General features: G+C 42.0%; 1 protein-coding gene and 1 long non-coding RNA gene across 2 annotated transcripts; one reads left to right on the forward strand and one right to left on the reverse strand.

Annotated features, from left to right (window-relative positions):
- Positions 1 to 2,235: 2,235 nt before the first annotated feature.
- LAPTM4A (lysosomal protein transmembrane 4 alpha) lies at positions 2,236 to 20,275 on the reverse strand. The gene is made up of 7 exons (XM_083730850.1): positions 19,923 to 20,275; positions 9,920 to 10,040; positions 7,991 to 8,067; positions 7,777 to 7,899; positions 6,975 to 7,070; positions 5,729 to 5,827; positions 2,236 to 3,041 (listed from the first exon to the last, which is right to left on the reverse strand). The coding sequence occupies exons 1-7, from the start codon at positions 20,019 to 20,021 to the stop codon at positions 2,967 to 2,969; spliced, it is 690 nt and encodes a 229-aa protein (XP_083586976.1). The 5' UTR covers positions 20,022 to 20,275; the 3' UTR covers positions 2,236 to 2,966.
- Positions 8,075 to 9,831, forward strand: LOC310840744. Its single transcript, XR_014562080.1, has 2 exons — positions 8,075 to 9,068; positions 9,532 to 9,831. It is a non-coding gene; the product is annotated as an uncharacterized lncRNA (long non-coding RNA).
- Positions 20,276 to 23,153: the final 2,878 nt, after the last annotated feature.

The following is a 23,153-nucleotide window of genomic DNA, read 5'->3' on the forward strand; positions in this document are numbered from 1 at the left end:
TTGAGGCATCAGCCTGGGAGTCAATATGTTTAATAGCAGTTCTGAGATCTGAAGACCAACTGAACCCCTCCTTGCACCTGTTTTTAAAAGGTGTATGGGGAACACTGCAAAAGTAATGTTTATGCGGTATCTGCCATGAAGATTGAGATATTGCGGTTAAAGTTGATGTGCATATTCAGGACTGTGTTTTTACCTACGAAACCTGAACACCCTCTTGAAAGCACAAACAGAAAGAAATCTGTTTTGAAGACTGGGAGATCGCTGTGAACTATGTTTATAGCAGAATTCTGTATCTGAACTTCAGATACCCAGCCTGCACCTCACACCTGTTTTATGGTTATAGGAAAAGAAAATATACATGTTGCAATGTCCTGAAGGCCAAATTAGACATTAACCAGATCTATATTGGGGATGGGATTCAGCTAAGGAGTCCCATCACCTGCATAAGGGCTTCTGTAACAGAGTCCCCCTCCCCCCACAATCCCCTAGGCCTCCTGAAATTGGCTTGGGGGGTAGGGGTTGGGAGAACCTTCATAATAGGAGGTAGGATTGTTCTATTTAGCAAACCAAAAATGCTTCCCTTAATGGAATGATCACCTTAGTGCAACACTGAATTCCTCCCAAGGTCTTCTTCAAAGCAGCTAAGGGATATTGGATTGGGACCATAACAGCGAAGAGGGGGCTTATCTCTCCTTCCATCCAGACCAGGCTTTGAAATGGACTTTTGTCAGCCACCCAGCTCTCTCCTGGGATCCTCTCCCAAAGGACAGTTGGTGGTAGGCGGGGAAAATCTCTGGAGTAGGCTCAGAGGTAGTCTTTACCCATGTTCCCACTCTCTCCAAGGGTGGATACATCTATTGACAGTGCTTCCCCAAGCATGCCCTAACATCTAGAGCAGGGATGACCAATTCCCAACAGACTGTCACAGTATACTGTCTACTCACAGTATAAAAAAACTGGAGATGATCTACCCACTGGGCCAAAGTTGTTGAGAATTTTTTAGGAAGACTGGGGGGGGAGAGATCACTGAGGAGCCAAAGATCTACCAGGAATAACACCCTGAGATCTGACTGCCTTTTAACAATTCAACCCAAGCAGGAGACGGTCCTTATAACCCAACCCCCTCGTGAAGAATGGTGCCCACCTCACAATCCCAGCCAATGCTCATATGCAATTTTAATGTGACTCGAGAGACATAGGAAGCACATGCACAGACAGAAAATGGGAAACCCAACGCCTTGACTTCAAAGTGTGTAAAGCAAGTATTGCTAAAATTAACAGTCCATGTTTTTAATACATAGTTAAAGCATATTCTGCAAAATATTACATCTGCCATCACCCCACAGCCAAACATATTGCCGTATTGGGCTGAATATAAGCCACGCTTTCCCCCCAAATTCCAACTGTGAAAGTGCGGCTTACAATCCGTGACCTTACAAAAATTGGCCTTCACAATATCGCTGCTGAAACAGACATACTGTAAAACGGAATGGGTGTGAGTGCCTGTGGAATTTTAAGGGAGCAGCTTATATTCATGTATTGTCTCCCCCCCCCCCATGAATTTTAAAGATGCGGCTTATATTCAGGGCAATACAGTACAGTGGTACTTGGGTTACATACACTCCAGGTTACAGACTCTGCTAACCCAGAATTATTATCTCGGGTTAAGAACTTTGCTTCAGGATGAGAACAGAAATCATGCTACGGCAGTGCAATGGCAGCGGGAGGCCCCATTAGCTAAAGTGGTGCTTCAGATTAAGAACAGTTTCAGGTTAAGACTGGACCTCCAGAACGAATTAAGTACTTAACCCGAGGTATCACTGTATTTAAAACTGCATTGGTAGCTTTATTTTTTACTTTCTTTCTCTCTCTATCTCAAACGCACACAGACACACACACACACACACACACACAGAGTGAGATAGAGAATCCAAGCTATGCCTTCAGATAATCAGAATATGAGATACTACTGAACTCTCAGTCTCCTATGTCAACCCACAGCTAATAACATTTGTCTCTGGCTCCAATGATGAAATAGACTTAGCACTGGCACAAAAGAAAAGAGATATGAAAGCTATTTCTTATACCACCACAATGAAAAATGAATGTATATTCTCTGGTAATTGTTTTTGCTTGAAGCTACAGGACTGATTTCAAAGTATGAGTTTTATTTTAGCAGACAAAAAAAATCAAGAATTATTTTAATGAACACAACAAATGAAATACACCACTGGATTATTTTTTTAACAAGATTTTATTAAACATCATTTATAAACAAAGATGGAAATGCACACAGATTGGAAGCATGCAAGTGACACAAATGTACTTTCTTGCTGCACTTTTGCTGTATTCACAGCATATAGGAAAAACTTCAAATTAGTGCCAGCTTTAGGCTTCCTGAACATACTGTTTCAAGGCATTGAATAACAATAAAGAAAGGTAAGAGAAAGTGCAAGTAAATATATATATACATATGCATGTGTGTGTATATATATATATATATATATATATATATATATATATATATATCTCGTATACCACATCTGAACTTCCCACTACAATATAAATGAAGAAAAACACAAGCTGTTATCTTGCCAACTGATCAGATTGTCCTTCAGAACTAATCCATATTTGTAAAATGCCTGATCATGTGAACACCTACGTCCAATACTAATCCTTATTTATCAAATTAAATGAAAACGTAAATGCATATGAATGAAGTTATATACAAATATAGAAGTACTTGCAGAATTAAACCCTAAGGCATAACTGTAAAATGATTGAGATGATCAATGAAATTAAAAACTACTGGCAAGGGGATGATTTTCATATGGATTTTAGTAAGGTTATATCAAATGCCTCTCAACCATGTAGCTTTGCACCTAAAGCCCTGAATATTAAAGCAGTCTGGCAATATAAAAAAGTGAAGCTGGTACGGGTGTTCAACCACAAGTTTTCAGTTTTCTTCAGGCAGGTATGTAAGGAGGTGGAGGTTCCTTCTCTGGCATCTTTACTGCCATTTCATAGGTTGGCAGGACATACTATAGAAGGGAAACACAGATTTTAAATATACATATATATGAGGAAGTTGAGAAATCAATTTTAGATATTCTTGAGAAAGTTTCACTGCTATGTGTTTTAATAAATAATAATAATATTTTATTTATACCCCACCATCCCCAGCCAAGGCCAGGCTCAAGGAGGCTAAGAAGCAATAATAAAAACAAGTTGAATGAATACAACTTAAAAACAAGATTAAAATACAACATTATAACATTAAAATGCAGCCTCATCACAGGAAGAGAAAGGAAAAAAGAAAGAGGGGGAGGGAATCAAATTGACTCCAAGCCAAAGGCCAGGCAGAACAACTCTGCCTTACAGGCCCTGCAGAAAGAAATCAGATCGTGCAGGGCCCTGGTCTCATGAGACAGAGCGTTCCACCAGGCCGGAGCCAGTGTTGAAAAAGCCCTGGCTCTGGTTGAGGCTAATCTAACTTCCTTAGGGCCAGGGACCTCTAGGGTGTTGCTATTTATGGACCTTAAGGTCCTCCGTGGGACATACTGGGAGAGGCGGTCCCATAGGTACGAGGGTCCTAGGCAGTGAAGGGCTTTAAAGGCCAAAACCAGCACCTTAAATCTGACCCTGTACCCCACAGGGAGCCAGTGCAGCTGGAAAAGCACTGGGTGAATATGCTCCCATGGCAGAAACCCCGTGAGGAGCCTCGCTGCAGCATTCTGCACCCGCTGGAGTTTCTGGGACAGCTTCACGGGCAGCCCCGCATAGAGCGAATTACAGTAGTCAAGCCTGGAGGTGACCGTCGCATGGATCACTGTGGCCAGGTTGTGGCTTTAAAGGTAAGGGACCAACTGCTTGATGCAGCGAAGGTGGAAAAATGTCGCCTTGGCTGTTGCTGTAACCTGCGCCTCCCTGGAAAGGGAGGCGTCAAGGATTACACCCAAACTCTTAACGGAAGGCAATGGCACTAACTGGGCCCCCACAAGAGAAGGGAGTTGGTTCCTCATCCCCATACCATCCCAACCCAGCCAGAGGACCTCTGTCTTCGAAAGACAGGCCACAGAACAAAGTGGCTTATTGCTGAACAGTGTGTCAAGATACCTGCAGTTAACAGTTCGACAATAAATCCACAGATTCAGAATATCTTTATGCTTAACATAAACATTTTAGATGAAGCTATCACATTGTGCCTCCTGGTCATGCAAGTACCTGGCTGGTGTTACGAATGGACTTGCAAAGAACTCCTTCGCCCAATGTCGAAAGATTGCAAATTAGCATAAAATGAAAACTGCTCACATTTTGTGCTACTACTTTATCACAGAAATCAAAGAAAGTATGTTGCTTGGGGGTTACTACTCCACCTCAAGAGTGACAGCATAAATAATAGTTAAATGTGATTTCGGAGGCATCCCTCCTGAAAAGTTCACTTTCCTTTAGAATCACACACTCACAAAGATAAATACTAAAATAAAAGTTTTCCCTATTTCACTTCATGTAAGCATTTGTTGTTCTGTTATAACATACATTACAGCAGATGCTTACACAGGGAAACCCATTACAGCTATTGCAAGAATTGTACTGCTTTAGTAATAGATACAATTTGAAACAGCTACTAATTTAATCATTTGTCAGATGTATTCAGGCCATAAATAATGAGTGGAATTTTGAAACTTCTTAAGACTCCAGAAAAATTCATTGATCTGGAGTTGCCAAACGTTTTTCATTTGCTTCACTGTTTCTCAATGTTAAGAGTAGCTGCGGCCTTGCCTTAAAATGTTTGCAGTGGCTGCTTGTGCATCATGCTAGCCCAAATCATGGCATAGCAAAACTCTGACCATGTGGGCTCCGGGATAGGAACTTGCAGCTGCTTTGCTCCTCATTGAAATACTCTCTTCAAGCTCATGGGTAAAGTTCTCTCCACACTAACCACAAGCTGTAACCAAGACCACCACTTGGTTGAAACTCACAGCTTGCCTGGAGAAAGCTTAACCAGAAACCCATCTTTGAATAACACACTAAGTCAAGCCTTAGCTCAACTCAGCATGGTGTTGTAGCGAATAGGTCCAGGGAAGAGTACAGCAGTTGCAATCTCCTTTCTGGGACCTTGTATGTTTGCATAGTCCCAGGCTTGGCTAACCCGAATATGCAAACTAGGCCATTATATAACATTTGCCTTAATACACTGCTGTCAGTTTGATACCAAAGCTTGTAGCTATCAGATTTTTCATGTTGTTGCATTTTGCATCCAGACACTAATGCTTGACGGAAGAATGCTAATTTGGCACTTGTAAAAAATGAAGTTGGTTCAAAGCATGGGTAGACAAACTAAGGCCCGGAGGCCGGATCCAGCCCAATCGCCTTCTCAATCCGGCCCATGGATGGTCTGGGAATCAGCTTGTTTTTACATGAGTAGAATGTGTCCTTTTATTTAAAATGCATTTCTGGGTTATTTGTGGGGCCTGCCTGGTGTTTTACATGAGTAGAATGTGTGCATTTATTTCAAATGCATTTCTGGGTTATTTGTGGGGCAAAGGAATTCATTCTTCTTCTTTTTTTCAAAATATAGTCCAGCCCCCCCAAGGTCTGAGGGACAGTGGACTGATCCCCTGCTGAAAAAGTTTGCTGACCCCATGGTTCAAAGACATATAATGTCATCAGCCCTGCCACTCAAAATTATAACTGGCAGCTTATTTTGGTCTTGTCAAGATTTTACCTGTGGAGGTGCTTCAAATGCAGGGTACACTGCGATCTCAGGCAAGTTTCTGTTGCAAATGTATTTATAGCAATTCCACACACAGTTAATTAGGTAGGCCTGCAAGAGGACAAACAAAAATTTAAAATAATAAAGAGCAGATTTGTGAATTACATTTCTAGGAAGACCATACATACATACATACATACCATTTAGCAGACATGCTATGTAAGCTTATTTAGTTGTTTATTCCAGCACAAAGTAAGTGCTATCATTTTCTAAGGAACTGAAGGCTGCTACAGCTAAAGCTACAGCACAAACACCTTGTTGTCACTGAGCCAGCACTTCTATTGCATCAAATTAAAATACCTTCATTTTAGCTGGATAGCATGCCAACATCAGCATAATGTATATGGAGAACAAAACAAAGCACAGAGGAATGTAAACTTCAGAATTGCAGGGGAGATGGAATTTAATTGTTTCAACAGTTCCTAACTGTGATTGTGTACTCTTTATGCTTAAAAAGACAGGTCCAGTGCACCAAACAGAAAACCTTTAGACTAGATTCTGAAACTGCTATGAAAGGAGCTGAAATTACCAAAGTGAAGTAGTAAAGGGATGGTGTTGAGTGCATCCATTATCTCATGCCTCTCTGAGCGGAAAAGCTTCATGCAACAGACCTCCACACCTGTCCCCAAGCTAATTTGTAGGCAGAAAATTAAAAAGACAGGCCAGTAACCCCTGATGCATTCCACTGTCTAGAAAGTGTGGACCCTTTCCTGGATGATGGAACAAAGAGGAAAGCAGTATTAACTAGGTAACCTGGTGCTGCAAAGAGGCTGCCTTCTAATTGTTAGAAGTGGGTGGGAAATCTTAAGCCTGTATACTTAATTATGTCTTCCAGGTTCCTGAACTTAGTCCACCAGGGCATTTAGGCAAACTATACCTGCCTGCTGTATGACTATCACATAAAACCAGGCATGAAAATTGATTATCTCCAATCTAAGCACATAGTTTTATACTGTATGGATGGCATGTGCTTGCAATGTATAGTTCAGAAAAAAATATGTGTCTAAAACACAGGGAACCTCAAGTACTTCAAAAAATGGTCTTTTAGCTAACAAGGGAATTAGCACACTAATCTCTACTTGCTATAAACCCTGTTTACTTAGCCATAAGTTAAACACTTGAAGAAGGCTAGAGAGAAAATTCAGCAACAACTCTAGTGTTCCCTAAAAGATGCTTTGTATAGTATCCAAAAACTGACCTTCAAGATGATCACCAAGGCAAAAAACACCAGAACAGTGAACAGAAGACAGCTTGAATCGAGGGAAAGGAGGTCATCTTTGTACGGAAACTCTGGCTAGTGAAGGAAATAGAAATGTTTTAAATATAGACCAGGATAACGTTATTCAACAACTTCAAAAGCTATCTTTTCTCCTTAAACTATGTTTCCTAAGCTCTACTTTATTTGTAAAGAAAATTAGATGAAATGAAAACAGTTTCATAGAGTATCCATTTAGCTTCTGACAGATACACCTCTGCTTTGGAACCACAGAAGGCAGGCCCATACAAGTCTCCTGACGTATTTAAATATGACACAGATCCATTCTAGGAAGCAAGGAGGAAGTCAATGTGTTTCATTAGCATGGAATCCAAGGCCAACACACAAAGATTTTCCTCAAAAGTTTCAGAAGGGAGGAATACACCAGTCATAACCAGAACAAGGATGTCAGACCTCGTTCTTTTAAAAATAAGTAAGTTATAATGACATTCAACCAAGCTGTAATTTTCATCCACTAAAAATACAGCTAGTAAATATATTTTAACCAATATGATATAAGAGAGAACACCTGCTGTTAAACAAACAGATGTAGAAATTTTCTTTAGAAATACAGAAGTCAGGATACAAACATACTGGGCATGTATGGAAGTCACTGTAAGAATGAGCCACAGCAAGCCACTCCCTTATTTCCCTCTGCTCCTCTGACACAGCCATGAGTTTGGAAGTTTTTGCTTCCAATGTTTATTAACCAGTTTAGCATATTGTCTTACATTTAGACACTTACCAGCTGATCCAGGTAGTCCTTTATTCTTGGTAAGTATGTCAAAGAACTTATAGCCACCAGACAGCTGAGAACAAAGTCAAAGAGCTGGTAACAGAAGAATGGAATCAGCCAGCCAACTCGATGCTAAAAGTGCAAAACAGGAAGAATTCATTAATTCTGAAGTGAATCGAAATCGAGGAAAGTTTAGTGCTGAAAACCATTCATATATACTTACAGCAATTGCTCCATACACCATCATAGCACTTATTGTGAACATGAGGAGCGAGATAGCAAAGAGAACACATGCATTTTCTGGTGGGAGAAAAACACCAAGAGTCATTTTTAACAATAAAAGTACATCAAGGATTTATATTTGCTGAACATCCAATTAAGTACCTCGCAAAATGGACTGAAAACCAACACAAATGACAAAAGCACTGTGCATTGGTTAACAGCAGAGCGCATCAGAATGTAGCAGAAGGAAGTAAAAAATTGGAAATGTGATCAAAAGTATTGTAGGCCTCTCTAGTAACTGCTTTTTGAACCACTATTTTAAATATACAATATGATGAAGAATTTCTATCACAAAGGGGATATTGCAGCACACTGACAATCTATCAGTATGTAGGCATAAAAAGTTAGTGTAGGGGCATAATGCAGCCCACCTCTAAGCTACCAGAACACTCTACATCTTTGACAAATTTTAACACACGAATTTTTCACCACAATGAATTATTTTATCTTAGGAAAGCTGGTTGCAAGGGGAGAAGCTAGTTTAACAATGCATATTCCTTAAGAATACTTCATTTTCTTTTTATGTTCTCTATGGTTTCAGCATAGTTAGACAGCTTTGCAATACTACTCTTCTGCTGAGCATCTCAATGTCACTTGGTAGGGAGGGAGCACCTTGACTTCCGCTAGGGATTTTAGAGCAGCTGTCTTCAACCTTTTCAGACCCATGACCCACCTCTGACCCAAACATGCAATTGGAGACCCATTTCTTAATCTTTTATAATATATTTGCATAGCGACAGTGCTCTTGTTGTGACCCACCATGGATCAGGCCATGGTCCACTAGCGGGTCCGGACCCACCAGTTGAAGGCCAAGTGAGTTTCAGTCTGCATTTCCTGCTTAGCAATTTTTTGACCAAGTCAGCTTGACTCTACACAAATAGAATAAGATACTGTTTACTATCACTTGAGATAGAAGATACTTTGCCATGTTTTATTTGTCTGAAGAAAGTTGGAAAACAGTATGCTAGGCAACACTTAGTCACAAGCCTAATTCTTAGCTGAAAAAGGCATTAGTTACCGTATTTTTCGCACCATAGGATGCACTTTTTCCTCTCCAAAAATGAAGGTGAAATATCTGTGCGTCCTATGGTGCGAATGCAGGCTTTCGCTGAAGCCTGGAGAGTGAGAGGGGCCGGTGCGCACTGACCCCTCACGCTCTCCAGGCTTCGCACACCTCTCCGCAAGCAGCGGGAGCCCAGCGCTGGGCTCCCGCTGCTTGCAGAGAGTTGCCAGCATGCCGAAGCCTGCGCGCGCTGAACTCAGCGCGACCAGGCTTCGCGGACCTCTCCGCAAGCAGCGGGAGCGCTCCCACGGCTTGCAGAGAGCTGCCTGTTTGGGGGCTGGGATCGGGGGAAGCTCGAGCTTCCCCCGCCCCAGCCCCGCGCCTGGGGGGGAAATAATTTTTTCCCCTTTATTTCCCCCCAAAAAACCTGGGTGCGCCCTATGGTCCGGTGCGCCCTATGGTGTGAAAAATACGGTAAGTTTCTTCTGCCTCCAACTGATGGAGTGTGTTGTTTTCTATACAGATCTTCCATGAACATCTTTCTATTCTAAGTTGATAGGTCAGTGTGAACAGACCTCCTGTAAATAGGACTTGCAAAGTGGTGAGGGATCTTCTAATCAATCATCTTCTCACCAAAGAGAAACATGGACATGTTTCCCCATGTTCTCTGGCATATGGCAGAAGAGAGGAGAAATTACTGAAAGCCACAAATTATGGCTTGGCAAGCTAAGTGAAGTGTTTGATCCCTGATTAACATACCTCACAAATGAATTTTAAAACACATTTTGATGTGGAGTTATGTACTCTGAAAAACACACAACACACTATATCAAAAATCATTGCTCTCCAGAAAATATATATACCTACCAGCCACCCTCTCAGAGGGATAGTAGCTACCAATGATTTCAGATTGGATATCCACTGTTGGCACAGTATTAGGGTGAGTAACTTCAACAGTCAGCAAAATGCCCATCAACAGATTCACTACCTGCAAAAAAACAAAAATACAAAAGCTACTACATGAGAACGGAGGAAAGCAAAATACTGTACTACAAACCACTTATATAGCAAAGCTTTCTCAGTATATATACTCAAAACCCCAAAAAGTTCAACAAGCAACGCTCCCTGATAAGCGGACAAGTTTTCACTTGTCATCTGGTGAGGTTTCTTTCAGTGACTCTTTTCCCTGTCTAAAATCTGGCAGGTCTGATAAGCTGGGGGACAGAAGAAACAAAAGTTAAAAAACAGCAGACCGCCTGCTTCCATTAGATAAGTTTCTTTCAACCATATTGAAGACATCAAAACAGCTCTAATTTGCCATTCAGAACTAGAACAGCCAGTAGTGACTAGCGGACCCGCTTTTATCTTTTTGTTCCACTTCCTGCTCCATGCCACCCACAAGGAATCAAGCAAAGGGCTGCATTCAATTGGGCAGAGGCCACTGTTGGCCCTCACCCCACCTCAGTATTTACTCTGGTTTCCACTCCTTAACTTGTATCTATTTTTTTTCCTGTTTTCTACAACATAAGCACTTAAGAAGCTCCACATTTTCAGCTTTGCATGTCAAGACTGTGACTGATTGGAATAGGATAATAGCAAGCTTGAGATAGTTAAAGAGGGGAGGGGGCTTAATTCATCCATTTAGAGCATGGAAACCTCAGACTAAAAAAGAAAAGAAATTATGGTCTTCCTACTTCCACTTGTTCCTCCTGCACTGCAGGGAGTTGGACTAGATGACCCTTCGGACCCCTCCAACTCTACAATTCTATGCTTCTTTCATCACGTCAACAAATGTGACCCATCCCCTTCTTTTGCTCTTGGCATCATTTCTATGGGGCTGTGCCAGTCTTTGAGGTCTCTAGGGGACTTAACGAGGCTTTTAAAGGAAAGGAATGTAAAAGTAGAAAGGACAGAAGAGATTCAGAAGCTGCTGTTCCAGAATATGTTCTGCTGTCAAGCACAGCAGAGCCCATGCTTTCTAGTTATCGATGAAGAGAGAGTTTTAAGTTTCACAGAGGATAAGATTACCTTCCAATGGCTATTTGCCATGATGGCTATATACTACCCGCCACTGTCAAGAGGCAGTATACCTCTGCACGCCAGTTGCTGGGAATCACAAGAGGGGAGTATGTTGTCAGTGTTTGAAATTAGTCAGGCTCCAGGCGCATTTTGCACCTGGCTATTGATTACTTGCGACCAAGTGGAGATGCCTGGGTGCAAGGGCGCATGACATCTCTACCATCATGAGGTACATGCCTGGGGATCATTGGATCTAGACTGTTTTCACACACTAAATGCACCATTATGTAGAATTCTATCAGTTATATTTTATCTGTACATTTGGAATGAATTTCTGGAACCAAAATGCTTTTTCTGTGCTGCCTGAGCAGGAGTAGTCACCATTAAGAAGAAGAGGTCGAAAGAGGCCAATATACATGTGGACTGTCCTTGGGATCAAGGGACTTTTCTTCTTTAGGTTCTCAATGTTCTTAACCTAGCTCAAGGTTTTCATCTGAACTGGCCAGATGTTTAACTGAGAATCAATCACAGTCAGTCCATCATCTGAAAAATGAGACTTTCAAGCAGTCTTGCCCAAAAATGGCAACTAGACATTCCATTTTGGTGACTGCAACTCTGGTTTAAGGAGCCATTTAATGTCTAACTTATATATCTGTGTTTCTTACACTGTGTTGCACTCTGGTCCTGCTTGCAGGTTTTCTGTAAGCATCATGTTAGGTACTGTAATAACAAAATACTGGACTAGACAGGCCACTGGCCTGATCTAGTAGTGCTTACGTTCTCCCAAGAAACTACAAATTATGTTACACGACCTCCACAAGATCTTGAGAATAAATGACAAGTGGCAAGGGGAACATTCAACTCTCCATTATTTTGCCTATCCAAATGGCTACTGACACACAACACAAAGTGAAAGCAGAGAAATCTGGAGAGCAAACCACTGCAAGAAGGAAACTTGAGGAGAAACTGTGTGACAACTCCCACAGATCAAGTTGTCATGCAAATCAGACAAATGGCAAGGTTGCTAAAAGGAACAACTTGTATGAGTAATAACACTTAATGAAACACAAGCGACTCTTGTTACACGTAACTGAGCTATTAATATATATTGATGCTGTGATGAGACCTTTCTAACTCCTGAGAACTTTTATAAACATTACGATACCAAGCTGTAGGTATAAAAGCCTGAGCTAAGGAAGGCAGAGGTGATACCACCTGTGTTGTACAAAGGAAACAAAATGTCCATACACTCCTACAGAAACACTTACAGACTTAAATGTTATATTTTAAGTCTGGTCCCCTAACAAAGATACTGGCCACAGTTCTGGTTATGGGGGGGAAACCAATGCAACTCTCCAAACAGTGTTTGAAACTCCCATTGTTCTAGGCACATTTTGTGACACAGAATTTCATTAGTGCAAGCAGTTTCTGAGCTCTGGGCGCAGTACTGAGCCTAAGATTTCAGATTAAAACTGTAGAGTGGAAGGAAGGAAAAGAGGACCTTTTTCTGCCTCCCCACTTACAGCTACTCTCTGAAGACTGGAGAAGAGACTCTCTTAAAAATATTTGGGGGGTGAGCAAGGGAAGGACTAGGCTATGTGAAAAATGAACACAATATTTTTAGCTGCAGCTCATTCATTTCCAGCTTTGTATTCTTGTTATAAAAAAGCACATCCAGACATTCCGTTGTTGCTCCCCTAACCTAGGTTTAAGGTGCCATTTAACTCCTAGCTTTCATATCTCAGTTTCTAACACAGTCTCCAAAAACACAAAACTTTGGAACACTAAATGCAAGGCCATGGATTGAATTTAAGATGTGAAGATGCACTAGACACACCAAATGTTTTTAATCTTAGCAAGAACTATCTTCATCTTCCATGCCCATTCCCTACAGATTAACTGAAAACATAACCAACTTTTTGAGGTCTTTGGGCACATCAGCAAACTGGAGAAACTCATGGGGACCATATCACATTTTGCAACCAAGCAATATTGGTGACATTAGAATGCCTGTTTCAAGACTAATTTCAGACAGGGTGGGGATGTCCTGCAGGCAGAAAAGAAGACCCCTGAAAGCAAATGGGTGCCCATGGGCATTACACCGACAACCACAATGTAGAGTTTCTCTCTCTGTTGACTTCAGATCATATTTACGTACAGGAAGCATTGAGTCAATATAAAATATTCACTTTGCAAAACTGCTAACGATTTTTAAACAATTTAAGGACCAGTATTTCCACCTCCTAAAAATTGTTCTGTAACATAATTGGTCATGTTTTCTCACCTACTGGCTGTTTCAACAAATTCTAATGCTGTCTTCAGTCTCCCAAACTGGTATTAAAAAATGTTTCCCCCACCTTATAATAAATATCACCAATGCAACATATTTAGTTTAAAATGAAATCAGCAAGACCGACTCCCAAATAATAGAAGCCACACTGGGAAGCCTCTCTAAGCTTTTTCACTTTATTACAACAGTTAAGCAACTTAGGTACAGCATTCTGTATCTGACAATTGTGATACTATTATACCCTGCTCATCTCTCTTAATGATCACCATCAATGAATAATTTAGAAATACAAACTTCACAGTAATCTATTCACCAAACAGGTATATGCAAGTGGGTTTTGTAACAGGAATTTACATTCACTGCAAAATGAACTATATATCTAGGAAAGGCTGAATATGAATGTGGACAGTTGGAAAAATATAAAGAGCAATAATTTGGCTCCAAATCTTCCTATCAGCCCAAGGCAGTAGTAAAAAGCTTTACATTTACTTAAAATATTTCAAAGGATTTAGATGGTTTGACAATCTACTCTTTCCACCTAATGAATATGGTGGAATATGGCATGCATTTAATATTTTTTATAAATATATAGATATAGATATATTTTCCAGGGAGCATGAATTAAAAATTTAAGCTGCACATACAAACCCCCAATGTGATTGTTTTAAAGTATTATAGCTTAATATTGCTCACATGCCAAATCTGAGAAAGCATACCATCAAGGAGGGGTGGAAATCAATTGGCAGCAATTGAACAGAATTGAGACATGCTTTTATAAAATGAACCACAACACTTTCCTTTAAGTTTGCAAAAGAGGATTTTGTTTGGCTTATCTTAATAGGTTTGTTATAATCCGCAACACAAACAGAAAACAAAAGTACCTCATGAATAGACAGGCGTTATGTAATAATTTGTGTTCCAAGCAGCCAGTGAACTTTTCCCTATTATAATCTTACCAAAGAACAGAGACTGAAATGCACTTTGCCTTGAATTTAATAAGTGTTTTTCTAGGTTAAAACAGAGGAACACAGGTTCACCATACCAAAAAGGGTTTATAGGAGCTGGTCAACTTACTGGTGAAATATGATCAAACACTGGTCAAGGGTTGCATCCAGTGCTACTCAAGTGGATTTCCACTTGAACAGTAGGATTTCCCCTTCCCTTCCGGCTGTTCCAAAATCTGCCCATAATGGTCCTGACTGCAAGTGACAGAGAGGAAAGGGCAGTTCCATTGTGAACATGGAACCTTGTTGCATGAGCAAAACTGCAGTGTTACACACAACCCTCAGTTATAAAAAGCATTTATTTAGCACAACTACAATTAAAGACTTATGCTAGTTATGAAAACTCAAGGTGTGGCCCAATCCTACTCAGAAATCATACTATGTTCAACTGGGCTTAAAAAGGTAAAGGGTGAAGGGACCCCTGACCATTAGGTCTTACTTCTATATAAATGTCCAGTGGATTGGATCTCTAGTTAATTGCAAGACTATTAAAATTCTAAAATTAATGCAATGTATATGCCTCATTAACAATGTTATGCATTATAGAAGTATGTGGCTATATGCATTATATAAGTATGTGACTATATAACATGTGGAAAATATATATGGATAAAAATCTCTATAATTGCGTACCTCCCTCAACTGAGTATTGATCTGTCTTTTTAAAAAATATATTTTTATTGAAAAATTTTAACAAGCAAATTATCAATATAACCAATTACATTCCCCCTTTTTATTCCCTCCCATCCCTCCCTCTCCCACCCTCCAACGACTTCCCTCAGCTCCCCTCTCTGATTTGTTTGCACATATTATTCTCTGCATGTTAAAAAATTATACATATCATTACCTTATCTAGAGTATTGATCTGTCTTATTCATCATGATTCCAGCTTAAAACCACACTCTGTAGTTTTAAAGTTTTAAAGCTGTAGGAAAGGTCGTGCACCTACAGTTTTGTTGAAATGTGTTTGAAGATCTCAATAATATAATGTATCCACACACACTTGGTTACATTTTTAATTTTACTACGTACTGTAATGCAACCAATGTAACTTATGTGAATAAAAAGAGGTGGAATGCGAGCTCTGCCAAGATTGCCAAAGAGAACAAAGCTAGTTGCTGGTGGCTATAAACAGGATTTTGTTTAAGCCAAACATCAGATTAAAGGAAAATAACATTCCATGAAACTGCATATTTCAGGATGGCTGTGCCTATTCACCTACAGGCACCCTGATCTGGACAGGGAGTATGACCTTTTGTCACATACAGTATTGAGAAAAATCCTTGCAATTCAAAGGATATCTGCAAGCAACATAGTAACTGGTCACGTAGCAAAGGGCTAAGGAGCTTGTATGAGCTTTGAGGGCACAGCTACTTTCTGGGGGGTGGGGGGAATCTCTGCAGACTCCAAGGAGCCATATGAAGCCTCACCATCTTCCTGCTCTATCACCTTCTCTGTACTGTTATCTCTCCTTCCCCCTCCAATTTCAGGATGCATTTATGGCAGAAGCTTGAAGTCAATGTATTTTTAATTTCCTTACTATAGTATTTAAAGTGTTAACTTCCCAAGTACTTTCCCCAGAATTTTCTCCAAAACCACCTAAGTCACACAAAAGCTATTTTTGAAAGAAGACATTTTGGATACACACATTACTTAAAAGGCACTTCTTAGGCATTTAACACCATTTCTAAATTTGAAGTTTGTAGGTTCACAATATCCTACTGACAATCAGCTAGAGAACACATTAAATATCCTACACAGTCCATAAGGCCACTATACGGTTGCATTATAAATACCAATAGTTCTCATTGTTTTAACTTACGCTGATCAACAAGCTAAAAGAAACTGCATCCCATAAATTTTCATAAGTTTACTTTAGTTCATAGAATCTGAAGGAACTGACATCTCCTTCCACAGAAAAACACAGAACTGCAACTCTATCAGCACCAGTTTTGTTAGTGCTATGTTGCCATCCACCTGTCTCGAGACAATGCCAACATTCATGTCCCAAATTTCTATTGATTTCAACAGGGCATAGTTTTGTGTGCATAGGCTTAACTTTTACAGCCTATAGCAGAGGTGGCCGAGCTGTGGTGCTCCAGATGTTGTGGAACTCCAACTACAATTAGCTCTAGCCAGCACGACCAAGGATAAATATTGTACCCCAGTAACACCTGAAGGCCAAACTTCAGCTAATCCTTGTTAATCTGAACCCTACTATGCCAGAACAACTACAGCAAACTTCAAACCTACAATGCAGCAGCCATGGTTGATCAAAATGGATGAAATATACAACTATGATTTCTGTGCAAGCTGCTTGAAAATGCTGCGCCAGATTTCAGAATCATCTCCCCCCCCCCCCGCCATTATTTCTGCTATCTATCCATCTCTGCTTCATGTGCTTTTATACCCAAGTAAAGGTCCCATTATCTTGGCCTACTGCCTTGGATTGGTAACTATAAACTTTATTCTAAAATGCAAAGATGCTAGGGAGCTAACAACTTTCACAACTAGATGGGGGGATGTTGGGAGGAGACTATTTTAACAATATTACTTACTCCAGTGTTTATAAAACTTGGGTCCTCAGCTGTTGTAGGACTACAGTTCCCATCATCCCTAGGTAGCAGGACCAGTGATCAGGGATGATGGGAGATGTAGTCCAACAGCTAGGGATCAAAGCTTGAGAAAATGACTTACTCTGATTGTGCAACACATTTGCAACTTGGTGCCATTTTGAAATATATATAATTTTCTATTATATTACGTTCCTTTAAGAAGTTTTATTGTTTGAAAATTTCATAGCACTGTATATCCATAATCCAAATTTTTCATTTCAGTTACAATCCTGAGCCTATGGCTTTATTCCTCACTTAAGCGGGTTGCAAATTCAAACTCTGACTGAAAGATCTAATTAGTGTTGGTGCATTGGCCAGGAATTAGCCTGATCTGCACTGGTGTCCCCAACTTAACATTTCCCCCCACTTTTTTTGTTGTCTGAGAGCTTGACAAGGGTGTACTCTCTTCAAGATGGGTCTTGTCAAAAGAAACACACTGTATAATCAAGTAGCAGGTTCTGAAAGCACGATTCTGCTACACTACAGCATAAGGGGGGGGGGGGCTTGCCCCTGCTGTACAGTCTCAGAAAGCAGCAAGAAGACTATTTTCTGCTTCTTTAAAAAATCCTACCCATGCCAGGCTCAAGGGAGGGGCAAGGAATCAAAAGATTTTAAAAGTAACTCTCCAGTGTTAAGCACATTTATGAAACCTAGCTAAAGAGATGCTATGCCGGAAACGCCTTCTGTAACTACTGCTGTGTGGGAAGTGTCCTATTGACCCAATATTTCCTCCCACCTAGTACAAAGATGCAATCTCTTCCTGCTGAAAGGAAGAGACAACACAAACAGCATCGTAAGGGTGACTGATCACCCTCACCATGGAAAGGACAACTGACTGCATGCCAACACTTCCCTGCGTACCAGCAGCTGAAAACATCAAAAATAGAAAATCCTGTGAAGACAAGCAAGTGATACAAAGTGGTGCTGAAAATTCACGGAAGTCACACCCCAACCCCCTCCATGCTAACTAGCACAAGAGTTTGACCTACAATAAACACTTGCTGCTAAGTGACTTCCCCACTTCCTTATAGAAGTGGAAACTAATGTTACATATATTATGAACTTTGTAGCAAGTTTCACAAGAAGCAGTGAGTTAATTTCTATTTCAATTAAAATTGCACTCACAACGACAACCTTGCAATTTGCTGTTTCAAAGCCACAATGCTATCTCAGTCAGCATTTTCTCCATAGTATTAAAGTTCCAATTGTCTGGTTTTATTAACTCTTTCAGTAACATCCTCTTATAATATATCCACTAGCATCTGAAAATAAAGCATAAACCCAGCTGTTGTTTGGGGTCTGGAAACATCAACAACAGACAAAATAAACTAGTAGTTAATTCATTCTGCCCATGGGATCTATATTTTAGGGGAAGGTGTACTATGAACCTTAAGAATTCTCGCCACTGTCATCAAAAACTGCAACTCCCAGAATTCTCTATGGAAGAGTGGCAATTTTAGAACTAGAAGGAGATGACTGAATTTTATGAAAAATAATTCTCAAGAGGAAACTAAGCAGTATATTAACTATTTTTTTAGTGTTTCTTCTCTCCTGTCCATCACTGCAGAAACTATAGGACCAGAAACAGACTGAGTAGTCAGTATGGAAAGGGAAGGGAGTAAGAACGAATGCTTAGCACTCAGAGCTCACTCTACTTTGTGCAATTGGCAAAAGGGGCATGTAGAAGGGAAGAATCCTAAGGAGAAACACAAACCAATTCTCTCACACAAACCTTGGAAGGTCTTTTTCCGACACTACCTCCAGGAGTGTAAAGATTTCATATGTGAGAGGGTGTCAGATTATTTATTTACTACATTTATATACCACCTTTCTCTTCCGAGGAACTCAAGGTGGTGTACGTGGTTCTCCTTCTCCCCATTTCATCCTCACAACAATGCTGTGAGGTAGGTTCGGTTGAAAGAGATGGTAACTGGCCAAAGGTCAGCCAGTGAGCTTCCTGGCTGAGCAGGGATTCAAATCCTGGTCTCCCATATCATGGACCAAGACTCTTAACCATCACACACCACACTGGCTCTCACCTTGGATTAGGATCTGGGAGGTAAAGTTAAAGGGACCCCTGACCATTAGGTCCAGTCGTGACTGACTCTGGGGTTGCGGCGCTCATCTCGTTTTATTGGCCGAGGGAGCCAGCGTACAGCTTCTGGGTCATGTGGCCAGCATGACTAAGCAACTTCTGGCGAACCAGAGCAGTGCACGGAAACGCCATTTACCTTCCCCCCGGAGCGATACCTATTTATCTACTTGCACTTTGACGTGCTTTCGAACTGCTAGGTGGGCAGGAGCAGGGACTGAGAAACGGGAGTTCATCCCGTCGCGGGGATTTGAACCGCCGACCTTCTGATCGGCAAGTCCTAGGCTCTGTGGTTAAACCCACAGCGCCACCCGTGTCCCTTTGGATCTGGGAGACCAGAGTTCAAATCCTCACTCAGCAATGAAGCTCACTGGGGTGGCCTTCGGCCAGCCACGGTCTCTTAGGGCTAACACCAGGATAAAAAGGAGGACAGCTACGTACAATACGTCACCCTGAGCTACTTGGCAGAAAAACTGGGAACACACAGCAGCAAGTGCGCAGCTGCAGGGTTACTTTCAAAAGGCTTTGCAGCGAGAAAGTTAAGCCTTCGCAGGCAGCCATGCCTAAGGAAGACCAACCGCAGGCGGCCAATCCAGTCTCCTTCCGGGATCGCCGCTCTCCCAGGTCTTACGTATTTGCTGGCAAAGTTCTGGAAAACACTCCCGGGGGGATAACGCGCATGCGCGGCCGCTCCACAGGGCACGTCAGCGCCCGAGGAAAAAAAGGGACGTTGTACGACGGGGCTGCGCGCACGCGCAATAAAGGATCCCCATCACCCGGAACATCGCCTCACAACCCCTCCGAACGGACAAAAGCGGCCCTTTCCCCTTAACAGCGAGACCTTCCTTACCATGTACCAAGTGCCTAGGATGATAGTGCCGGTGCGGACATGGCAGCAGCCGCAGCAGCGGGTGCTGTAGAGCCGGTCGCGGGCTCGCTTGAACGTCATGGCGGTGTCGCTAATGGCGTCGGCCCGCTTCGCTCGCCTCGGAACGGAACGCTGAAGGCGCTGAGGGGGGTCCCTTAAAAGCGTCCCTACGCGTCCGGATAAATCAATCAGCAAGCGGATCAGGAAGTGCAGAGCTTCCTTTATGAAGCTCGCAGGGCGGGACTACGGCGCGCTATTGGCAGGCGAGCCGGCCACTCACGAGGCTCCCGGCGGCTATGCAGCCCCGCCCACCGGCGCCTCACGACGATACTCGGGAGAAAGAGAGAGGCTGGGTCTCGTGGCTGCGGCGGGGGGGAGGAGCGGGGGCGGTTTATGCGATTGGTCGCGGGCGGGATGTGGGCAGGCGCGCGCATCGGCCGTTGGCGCCGCGAGCCTGCTCGCGTTTACCTCAGAGTTAAGCCCCGCCCTCACGCTGTCAGTTGGATTAGTGGCGTCCGAGTGGAGGATGCTGAGAGGTTTTGCGGCCTTGACGTGAGGAGAGGGATCTGCTTTAGATTCCCAAGGGGTTGGTCGCTTTGGGTTGCCGTGCGACTGACAAATCTAGTAAATAAATGAAAGATAAAACAGCAAAACGTTAAAAGCACAAACAAACAAACGGAGACGATAAAGCAGTTGGTTGGTTCCTTGCATTGCAGGGGGCTGGACTAGATCACCCGCCTTGGGACCTGACTGACATTCTTTGGGATGTTTATTTCTTTATGGGCTCCATCCATCATCAACAACAGGGTGTGAGGCAGAAGCGACTGCCTGTCCCTGTCCTCCATTTTTGGTACAAATATACACTAAGCGGGAAGGAGGCAGCGGGGAGAAACCTGTGTGCATCCTTCATAGTCAACCATTCTCAATTCCAGGTTCCCCGCACACACAAAAAAGAAGTTAAAATACTACTAAAGTAGGATACTGGCAAAATTAGGCAACACAAATGGAATGGGTGTGACGCTGGTTGGCGCAAGAAACCCACTTTCTCCCCCCAACCCTACAAAAAAGAAAGCCATTTGTATGTGTGCCTTTTTTTGGAAAGGAAACTGATGGAGAAATGCAGGGGGCCTAGCACTTGCTTTCTATGTGATGTGGTATATAACCTTGCAGAGTGTATAAGTTCTGTGAAAACTTAGTGCCAGCAGATCCTAGGGTGTCTGAAATTGTCTCCTGGGCACCACTGCAGGTGCCAGTGTCCTGCCTCCTTGCCACCCTGCCTACTCAACAAATTCATTAAGCAAGTGGCTAGCATAAGTTTTCCAACTCTCGTTGCTAGCTGCGCTTTGGTGACTTTTAACAGCAACCTGCAGTAAATGAAACTGCTTCCCTTCCCCCACTGATTGATCGCTAAGAATTCACCTTGAAAAGTCTACATTTATTCAGCGATAACTCCTCTCCCAGGGAAATTTACATAAGCTTTTAAAACCATACAGTTGCTTTTATACTCTAATCATACATTTTAAAACAGCTTCATTGAAACAGCTACTAAGTTTTTTCAAGAACATTACATCAATGTGCCTACAATGTGGCACACAGAGAGACTGAAAGTTAACAAGAGGCAATCTCTGAATCACAGTAGGCCAAAGTTTAATCGTGCAAGAGCGGCACGCAGGAAGCAAGGTCAATAAACAGTTCAAAGTCATAACATAAGGCGACAGGAAAACCAAAGTCCAAAAAACAGTCTGAAATCTAAAACAGCGTGGGGGTCAGGGAAAACTCAGTACCAGCAGTTTTTGATACAAATGAGGTATAGTATGCAGATATCGATAAAAGGGCCAAGGGTGCCAGCAGAAAATGGCTAACAAAAACAAACACAAATGTGAATACTGTCTGGGTACTAAAGAACTTGTGCAAAGATAGTGTCATAGCATGCTTGGACTGGAACTGAAGGCTATTAGATCTGAGCCTTCAGCTGCAATTTTGCTTGCATATTTGATATACTAGCTTACTTGGAAGTATTCATCTACTCCTGAGGAATCCTTCCGGCAGGCACTTTGGCATTTTGCAGCTATCTGAGCCAGTACCTCCAAAGGGGATTCCTCTTGTGAGCATCTGCACCAAATATTTAAAGGACATGGCTTCCCCCAAATAATCCTGAGAACCGTAGTTTGTTAAGGATGCCAGGCTTGCAGATCTGCGATGGGGAAACCACGGCTCCTACGGGGAAGCCATGTGTTTTAAGTGTGTGTTGAGTCTGCTCACAATGTCACATAGTACTCGTAAACTCAGAAAGGTAGCCTGTACCTGATAAGGAAAGTGCTACTTTGGCCTGGAGAGGCAAGGAGATTGTCTTTGTTACATTACCTCAGGTATTGCACATTCAGGCAAGATGAATTGCAACACCTGTAAATCCACTGACTGCTGCGTCTGCCTCTTTTCACTTCTCAAATCTTTACACATTAAACTAAAGAGCGTCACACTCCTCCTGGAAGGGCTAAGCCGAGATATGGTCACCTAAAATGTCACTGCTTTGTTGCCCCTCCCCACAATAACCAACCCCACTGAGTCAAGAGGAAATATTTATTCAGCTGAATATTAATTTCTACCTTCATTTGTTGTATCAGGAAAAGGCATGCTAACAGGGTACATACTCTCAGACGTGCACCTCTTTAAAGTAACTTTTAGTGCCAACATTTAGACTGTTACCCCCTTGAGGCAGGGGGCCCTGTCCCTCTCTGTAAAAAGAAAAAAGCCATTTGTACGTATCTACAAATAGGTAGATAATTAATAGCAAAAAGTTAAACTAGCAGCCTCGGTGTTTTGATGGCCCAACTCCCCAAGTTTGTTACTGGACAGAGATGAATAAGCTGAGGCAGAATTCCAGTGAAAGCAAAGCTGATCTTTTATTATCTGTTGCAACAAAGTCCCTCCCCTCCCCCCCTCAGGAGATGAAGGACCCAAAACAAAGAATAAACCACTCTCTTGAAAGGTTTGCATTTTGGCATGGAGGAGGATATCCCCTTCTGCAGGGTCACTTGGGATATTTGTCATGGTTACATCAGATACCTTTTTACCTTTTTTGTTTTTTTACATACTAAGTGAAGTCAGGCAGACTGGGTGTCACATTCCTGAAGATCAGCACATTTTCACACAGTTCCAGACAGACTTTACACAAAGTATTGACACTGGAAATAAGAGTTTCTTGGGATAGTC

This window comes from Podarcis gaigeae (assembly GCF_964106915.1).
Source record: "Podarcis gaigeae genome assembly, chromosome: 3".
In the NCBI taxonomy this organism is placed as follows: Eukaryota; Metazoa; Chordata; class Lepidosauria; order Squamata; family Lacertidae; genus Podarcis; species Podarcis gaigeae.

Coding starts and splice junctions, on each gene's coding strand:
- LAPTM4A (XM_083730850.1), bottom strand. CDS start 20,021: ATGACGTTCAAGCGAGCCCGCGACCGGCTCTACAGCACCCGCTGCTGC. Junction 8,068..9,919: donor TCCCTCTGAGAGGGTGGCTG/GTAGGTATATAT, acceptor TTCTCCCACCAG/AAAATGCATGTGTTCTCTTT. Junction 3,042..5,728: donor CATTTGAAGCACCTCCACAG/GTAAAATCTTGA, acceptor TCCCTTCTATAG/TATGTCCTGCCAACCTATGA.